Source organism: Sinocyclocheilus rhinocerous, unplaced genomic scaffold (genome assembly GCF_001515625.1).
Source record: "Sinocyclocheilus rhinocerous isolate Xijiao unplaced genomic scaffold, SAMN03320098_v1.1 scaffold946, whole genome shotgun sequence".
Lineage (NCBI taxonomy): Eukaryota > Metazoa > Chordata > Actinopteri > Cypriniformes > Cyprinidae > Sinocyclocheilus > Sinocyclocheilus rhinocerous.
In genome coordinates this window covers 2,118,279-2,127,007 of record NW_015633151.1, presented here as the reverse complement: position 1 = coordinate 2,127,007, position 8,729 = coordinate 2,118,279, and the positions used below count along the sequence as shown (strand labels likewise).

Sequence of the window (8,729 nt, the reverse complement as noted above, 5' to 3'; positions counted from 1 at the left end):
CAAAAATATCTTAATTTGTGTTCCGAAGATGAACGAAGGTCTTACGGGTTTGAAACGACATGAGGGTGAGTAATTAATGACAGAATTTTCATTTTTGGGTGAACTAACCCTTTAACAACTCCCTTCACCTATAGTGAAGACATTATCCTCTTATTAGAGGAAGATGCCCTCCTTATGAATATTATGCATTTACTGATCATTTGAAATACATTTAGAGAATTTTGCATTAACTTGATCTTCCAATATATTCTAAACTAAAGTTGAATAAACTGAAACATTTGCTAATTTAGTTATACAACAAAACTGAAAATTATGAAACTACTCGCTACTAATTCTTCAGTAAAAAATGTCTGATTTCAACAGAATCTGTTGTACAGAAGTACATCTGAAATAATTTACGTAATTTTGTATTTATTTTATTAACTTTTGTCAACTATATTTATTAATGGAAAATTGTACATCAGATTATAAAAATAATTATATACAATACAATAATTGTATGATGGACAGTAAAGAAGTTTAAAATGTAAGTTCATTATTAAACAGTAACTGTTTTTATTATTACATATTAACTCTAGAATTTTAAAATAATTGTAAAATATAAAAACTTTAAAATAATTACTAGATTAAATAATAGTAATATTAATAATAACAATAACATCCAGAAACAACAATTCTGTAGGACCCATCTGCCCCAATTCTAAGGACCCCCCACAAATTTAAATTAATTTCTGAATCGACAAATTCCCCAAATGTTTTTACATCCAATACATATCTTCAAAAACATAGAGAATAATACATTGTTTTAGGGGTCACTCTTCCAAATATTTTATTTATACGTTTAAAAAAAAAAACCCATAACATTAGCTCACCCTCAATTTCACAAGCATGGACATTTTGAAGATGCGCCTCGATTTCTTCTCTGCTTGCTTGTATTCTTTCAAGAAGGTCATCCATAGTGTACTAACAAATAAAAAATAAAAACAAAAACATTTGATGTGACTTTTGGACAAGATGAATAAGCTGAATTAAAATTTTCAAAGCTTTTAAAAAGTACAAGCACTGTTAACGTATTGGTAATTAAATAAAGTAAACGTAGACCCAACACACCTAAATCGCACATACTTTGAGTACAGGTTAACTCTTTCTAAACAGCAGTGGTATACCTTCAGTCCTGGCGCCTCCTCCTGCATGCCCACCGCTGGACCATCATATGGATTCTCCATGAGAAGTTTCTTCAGCTTCTTTAACCTTGGCCTCTGCCTTCTCAGCTCCCAGTAACAATTTGAAAAACCCCAAATCTGGAAAATAAAAATATTATTTGACAATGCACATAATCAGCATTAAACTATCCATCAATAAAGGATAAAATCCCATCTTCAGGAATGACTTCTCCAGTGACCTGTGCATGCATGAGCTGAGGAGATGCTGAGATGTCAGGCAGCTGATCTGGAGTTTTACATCCTGGTACAAACAGCAGCAGATTTGACGTGTCTGCGATTTTCAAGTCGTACGTCTTGTCTTCAGTGCACAGAACTGCATGCTCGTCTTTATCACCTCTGATTATTAGACTAATGAAAAACACAGACATCACGATGAATGATTCCAAAAGATCATGCACTACAACATTGTATTTAAACAATTGCAATTCATTTCTGGCTAAATTAATACTGAGGTGGTAAGTGTTCTTTCAGCTTAAATGAAAGTAATAATAACTACCTCTTGCCTGCTTCAATGAGTTTGCAAAGTGTATCATCCAGCTCCATGAGACAGTAATCGCCCGACGATACATTGTCTCCGAAAGAAAGACAGTAAGTGACGGGCTGCAGGTCTTCTTCCTTTACTTTAGCGATTTGTAGTGTGGCTTGAACCTCTTCTAATATCCTCATGCTGTCAAAATTTGTTTTATCCAAGTCGACTCAACATAAAGGCTTGTGCTGTTGTCAGCGCTCAACTTTCCCGCAATATTTTGGCCGGAAGATAAGGTTGATTGACAGTAGTAAGAGCCAATGAACGTTACGCTGTTGTAATAGTGTGTAAACGTTACTTGTCCACTAGATGGCGCTTCATGACACGATTTCATTTACTGGCCTGTTCTTTTCTGTTATTGTTTTGATGCCCACAAAAATGTGCAGTGCCATTGAACACTAGCTCTACACAGTATCATGTCCCCAAAAGGCGTTTCTGTTTTCTTAATACATACTGTCCCATATTTTATCTCAAGAATGTTGTCCTTGGTAAACGTACACTTACTTTAGAAAAGCTTTAATTGGGCAAAATTGTTTGTTGTGGTGGACATGACACCACAGCTGTGGACTGTTTGTAATTTTTAATAATAAAATCAAATAAAAATAAAATAAATAAACAAATAAGTAATTAAGCAAGTAAATAAATAAAATCACACATAATCACAATAAACATGCAATATATTAAAATGGTTTATGCTTATCTCACTCTCACTTTTCATATTTAAAAAAAATTAATAATTTATATTCTTATTTTTATATAAATAATTGTAGATTTTTAGATTTCAGAATTGAAAAAAAGTTCTGTGACGATAAAATGTATACTAACACATTTTAAATAAATAAAAATAATTTATTTTATTTTTATTGTTAATTGTATTTATTATGCATCTGTTAACTGTTTTATGATTATTTTAAAATCGAAAAAAAAAAATCCTTATTTTAAATGCTAAAATAAGCATTTGGAATTACCACTGTGTATGAAACGTGCTATATAAAATTAATTTATATTTATATTTATTAATATATATATATATATTTTTTTTAAAATTTTTTTTTTTATGTCTTTCATATAACACAACGTAAAAAGTTTAAACCCATGTTTTGAAGAAACATCAGCATATTTTGTTGCATTTTAATCTTAGATTAAACAGGTTTTGCTGGGTGTTTAAAGTGAGTATTTGGGAGTACAGTAATGGGCTCCAGGCTCCGCCCCTCACGGTGAACTCCCCCTATGAGGATGGTCAAGTTGACTCGCCCTGCAACATGGGCAGTAACGTGCTTTCGGTGAGGATATAGTAAACAATTCACAATATCATGAAGAAAGCGAATCGTCCCGAGTCTGTCTTCAGGAATAATCTGCTGTTTGAAGCTTTGGTGTGATTTATTGCAAGGCTTTGCGGTTTATGCATTTAAACACATGACTGGATGTACTGATGACTGAGGGCACTTGATGGCACACAAAAGACACAAGTTATTTCGAGTCGTTTTGACCTGTGATCAACTGAACAGTGATGCTCTGTAAGTGACATCGCTGCTATTCCTCTGCAAACATCATTTCGGATCAGTCTGACGTTTCTGCATCGAAACAAATAAGGTAAACAATGTTTTCTCCCTGCGTGTTTATTTCGAGGTTCTTACATCATGGAGACTGATTTGAATCTTTCGGATGACATTTTGCATGTGTAAAACCAGTTAACATGCCGTTGTGTTGTTTTCACTCATTTCAATCAACTGGGCACGTCTTCTACCTCAAATATTAATGCTGTCATAACAGTCATCACGCCTATCCCGATCTGCCATTTGAGAGGCGGGCGTGTTCAATACACCCAGTACAAACTCAAGCACGCTGTGCGTGTCAGTTCATTTCACAAACAGAGCGTTTTTCTCCTCCGAAGGCTGATTTGTCACATTTGCGTGTATGATTTCATATTCAGCTGGGCTGTCAGAGATGGACGGCATCGGGAACACCATGCAGAAGAAGGCTGCTGAGCTGGAGCGCATGGCCGAAGTCCTCGTTACAGGAGAACAGTTACGGTAGGTGTGGCTTCTTGACACCCCAATTTCACCGACGCGACGCGTCAAAACCAGAACGCTCCTATTTAAATGAATGAAACTGCAAGCGCGACGTCGCTAAGTTTGTCGCGTCGCTATCAGTAGATCTCTTCAAATGTGTCACTGCGGCTATTTAAACAATGCATACAGAATAGAGTGTCATGTGTACACTTTACTCCTTTATTACACATTTGGGATTGAAATATAGTAGGTTTAGTACATAAAGACAGGCGTTTGGCACACCTATTTGTGACCTTGGACCACAAAACCAGTGATCAGGGTCAATTGTATACATCATCTGAAAGCTGAATAAATAAGCTTTCCACTGATTTATGGTTTGTTAGGATAGGACAATATTAGGCTGAGATACAATTATTTGAAAATCTGGAATCTGAGGGTGCAAAAAAAATCTAAATATTGAAAAAGTTGTCCAAATGAAGTTCTTAGCAATGCATATTACTAATCAAAAATTAAGTTTTGATATATTTACAGTAGGAAATTTATGAAATATCTTCATGGAACATGATCTTTATTTAATATCCGAATGATTTGAAAATCGCCTTTAAAGTTGTCCAAATGAAGTTCTTAGCAATTTACTAATCAAAAATTAAGTTTTGATATATTTACGGTAGGAAATTTACAAAATATCTTCATGAAACATGATCTTTACCTAATATCCTAATGATTTTTGGCATAAAAGAAAAATCGATAATTTTGACCCTTACAGTGTATTGTTGGCTATTGCTACAAATATACCCGTGCTACTTATGACTGGTTTTGTGGTCCAGGGTCACATTTATTTGTCATTACACAATTTTTCCTTTTTATTTTTTTATCTTTTAAGTCATGAAATTAAAATTCACCAAGTTTATTTTGTAAATTCATGATATAGATATAGATTGTAAATTATTCATATATGTAAAAATTTGATTAAGGATTCTGACATTAATTTAAAAAAATTCTAATGTGCACGGATAAATAATTTATAATAAACACTGCACTTCTTCCCGGTGGCATGTGATGGACTTCTTCAGTCATTTATCATCAGTCATTGGTTCAACCAAAAATGAAAATTCAAGAAGATATTTTGAAGAATGTTGGTAACCAAACAGTTGCCAGTAGCCATTGACTTCTAGTATGGAAAAAATATGGAAGTCAATGGCTGCCAACAACTGTTTGATTACCTGCATTCTTCAAAATATATATTTTGTGTGTGTTTGTTCAACAGAAGAAAGAAATTCATACAGGTCTAGAACAAAATGAGAGTAAGTAAATTATGACAAAATTTTCATTTTTGGGTCAACTATTCCTTTAAGAAAAATACAGAGCAAAATTACTGGGCCATCAGCCTGAGAGCATCTCTGTGACCCTACATAGGACAAACAGTTTGGAAAATGAATGGATAGGGATAGTAGACATGTTTTTCTTTGTTAAAGTCTTGGTTTATTCATAAAGTACACAAAAGACACCCATTTAATGGAATGACCTCTATAAATCTGCTGGGGACAGTCTTGTATTCCATTGAAAAAATATATTTTTGTTTGCAGATGATCACAACCATGGTGAATTTTTGTGCATTATGTGACTGATTGGTGAACATGCTTGTGCCTCTGTCCTTTTCCAGACAGCTGTTCTGTTCACAGTGAACTGTGACAGTGATAGTGAATGAAGCAGAAAGGTGTTTAGTCGATACATCTGATTAATGATTGCAGAATCCCAGAATAGGACGCAGTAGTTTTTTTTTGTTTTTGTTTTTTTTTCAGAATTTCACATTAACACTTATTATTTAAACCTTATTTATGAGCTGTTTTATTGTGTCTTGTACAGGATTTCACATTCAGTGTCCTGCATGTGCTTTAGTTTCAGGTGTGTATAATAATAATAATGTTAAGGGATCTCTAACAGACCCCCTGGAGGTAAAGACATCGCTTGGTGGGTGAGAGAAAGCTTTTATTTCCTAGATGTGTGGGAATATCAGTATCACAGGACTGGTTCTATTGTTGTAGGTCACAGTGAACCAGTTTTATCCCTCATTTGCTGGTATCACTTCCACCTTGCTATGTAAAGCTGACTCAGGTTTGTATAATCAGTAATCAGGCGGTGACAGTAGGCCCACATTTTACCCGGTCCCAGCTCAGGTGTGCTTGATTCAGGTGTCGGGCCGTCAGGTTAGTTCTGCCCTATCTAGGTTTGTTGTTCATAGACAAAACAGAATTGAGTTCAGCTTGCGGACAGGTTTACATGAGAATACAATAGAGGGTTTTTATCTGGAGAGGCAGTGACATAATAATCAGAAGTATTACAAAAAAATAAATATATTGAACTATAAGATAAAATAGTGAAAAAACACTTATTTATTGTGGAGTAACATTGTCCAACAGCACATAAAGTTTATCACTCTCTTTGGTCACATCTATACAGAGTTATTATTGTAGTTTTATTTTTATTTTATTTTCAGTTTAGTTTAGTTTTCATTGGTTTTCACTGTATTGCTGTTTGGTTTAGTTTAATTATGTTTTAGTATTTTAGGGCTACCAAAATACTAATATAAAATTGCTAATTAGAAATTTATTCTAAATTAATTTAAAATAAATGTAATGGTATAATTTAAAATTTCTCAACAGTCCAGTGTTTTTATGTCATTTTCATTATTAATGCAGGCGAGGTGTAAAGGCAGCTTCACATTAAGAACGATAAATATGAAGATAGCAATAACTATATCAGTATCCATGCCAACACAATTCTTCTGTTTACTATAAGCGCATGCTGCAGTTTTGTCGCCTGCCACTGTAAATGCTCAAGCTCTTTAAAGCAGGATAGATTCTGATTGGCTGTTGAATATTTTTATAACGATATTGTTCCTCTGTGTCATTATGGTTAGTCGTGGTGTGGACTTTACTATTCTTTTTCATTTAGAACAATTTTGAAAACTATATATTTATTCTTATAGTTATCTGCCTTGGTGTGAACGGGCCTTAAATTTATCAAGTTTTATAGTAGATCATGTGTCAAAAACTAAAATTAATTTGGGACCATTTTTGTTTTATTTTAGTTAGCATTGCAATCATGAAAATCTATTTTAGTTTAGCTTCCATTTAGATTCCAAGTTGTTAGTCTTTGTTTTTATTTCAGTTTTTATGTTTTATTTTCATTTCTTGATAATAACGCTGCATTCCAATCAAATTAAATGGATATGACTTCATATAAAACATGAAATGATCATTAATTTGAGCCAATTAGTCCATTAGTTCCACATAACTGCAAACCACATAAATATTAATTTGCTTCCTCATTTTAGTCGTCCCCCACATGCCACTGGAATACACCAGGCGTAGCTGACATTTCACTCAGGCTATTATATGGTAATGTTGTACCACATGTCTCCCATTGCTCTATTGTTCGGTGTCAAAAAGTAACAAAGTGCACTTTAATGGTAGCTGCACACTGCTACAATCATGTGAGTCTTTGTTCAGTCACTTGTCAGCCCTGTGCCGTTGCGTCAACTGCTGCATGACTGCTTGTTGCTGATAATATAATTCAGAATATGTAGCTATCAGTGTTAGGACAAAATATGATGGTCACAGTTATGGGGTGCGTAAGCTTTGCCTGCACACTTTGAGCACTTTTTATGGCTTATTGTAGTTTCTGTTCTTGTGGTTGTGAACAAATTGTGAACAAACTCTTAAAGAGACCGTTCACCACAAATGAAAGTTCTGTCATTATCTACTTATCCTCATGTTGTTCCAAAGCTGTATGACTTTCTTTCTTGTTCAGAACACAAAAGAAGATAATTTGAACTGTTTTTGTCTATGTAATGAAAGTCAGTGGGGTTGAAAACATTTCGGACCCCTTTGGCTTTCATTGTATGGACCAAAACTGTTCTTCTGTATGTGATTCACAGAAGAAAGTAAGTCTTTGTTTGAAATGACAGGAGGTTGAACAAATGATGACAAAAATTTATTTTTTTGTTCGGGGAAAAAAAAAAAAAAAGTGGAGGTGTGCTGTTCTATGAAGAGAAGAAATGAAATGGACCAAGGTCTGTCCTGGTTGTCATAAATTCCTTAATCTAAGACAGAGGATTAAGTGAAAGGTGCAGTAAAACTATTGCATAAGTTTAGATGACATAATAAAGATAAATACAATTAGACAAATCCAATCCAATTATGATAATAACCAAAGACATAATAGACAAAAGCCACATGTTGGATCTTGAATTTTCACAAACTCAAGGTTAGTCTAAACACATTACACATTTGAGGTGAGGTGAAGTGAAATATGAATTTCCATTTTATAATTCTCATTCTATGTCAGTTGTAGGTTTTCCTATCTGAAACTTTTCTACTTTTTAAAATACAAATCAGAAAGCTATTTTAGGCTGGATCTCCATGGATTGACCCAGGAAAGATAAAGCTCTGTAAATGTAGGTATGGAGGTCAGTTTTAAAAAGTGTGTCAGGAAGTTACAGGTTTTGTATTGCTGGTTATTTAATGCTGGTGGCTGATTGGAGATTTCACACCAAAATGTGGGAAGATGGTGGTTGATCTGATTTATTTCCTGTTTTCCAGGCTACGGCTCCATGAGGCTAAGGTGATTAAAGACAGGAGGCATCATCTCCGCACCTATCCGAATTGCTTTGTGGCCAAGGAGATCGTTGATTGGCTAATTGAGCACAAAGAAGCGTCTGACAGAGATACTTCCATCAAGATCATGCAGAAACTTCTTGACCAGAGCATCATTCACCATGGTGGGTTTGTCCACCACATACTGTATTTGAATTCCTAGATTTGTATTCCACTATATTAAAGGGAATGTTCACCGGAAAATGAACATTATGTCAATATTTACTCATGTTATTACAAACCTGTATAAAGATGATCCTGGCTGCTGTTTTCCATGCAGTGAAAGTGATTGGGGACTGAGGCTATTGAG

The 8,729-nt window shown here is 34.3% G+C and overlaps 2 protein-coding genes across 2 annotated transcripts in view; one reads left to right on the top strand and one right to left on the bottom strand.

The window, feature by feature from the left end:
- Positions 1–2,009, bottom strand: part of LOC107743187 (sister chromatid cohesion protein DCC1) — a 6,452-nt gene extending 4,443 nt beyond the window's left edge. The window contains exons 1-4 of the mRNA XM_016556329.1: positions 1,720–2,009; positions 1,403–1,571; positions 1,167–1,301; positions 873–963 (exon numbers count right to left, since the gene is read on the bottom strand). Of these exons, the coding sequence (XP_016411815.1) occupies positions 873–963; positions 1,167–1,301; positions 1,403–1,571; positions 1,720–1,889 (565 nt within the window). The 5' untranslated portion in view covers positions 1,890–2,009. The remainder of the gene's footprint in view (positions 1–872; positions 964–1,166; positions 1,302–1,402; positions 1,572–1,719) is intronic.
- Positions 2,010–3,369: 1,360 nt separating this feature from the next.
- The window catches only part of LOC107743215 (DEP domain-containing mTOR-interacting protein-like), a 44,901-nt gene continuing 39,541 nt past the window's right edge, over positions 3,370–8,729 (top strand). Inside the window, exons 1-2 of the mRNA XM_016556358.1 lie at positions 3,370–3,782; positions 8,366–8,544. Coding sequence (XP_016411844.1) covers positions 3,667–3,782; positions 8,366–8,544 — 295 coding nt within the window. The 5' untranslated portion in view covers positions 3,370–3,666. The remainder of the gene's footprint in view (positions 3,783–8,365; positions 8,545–8,729) is intronic.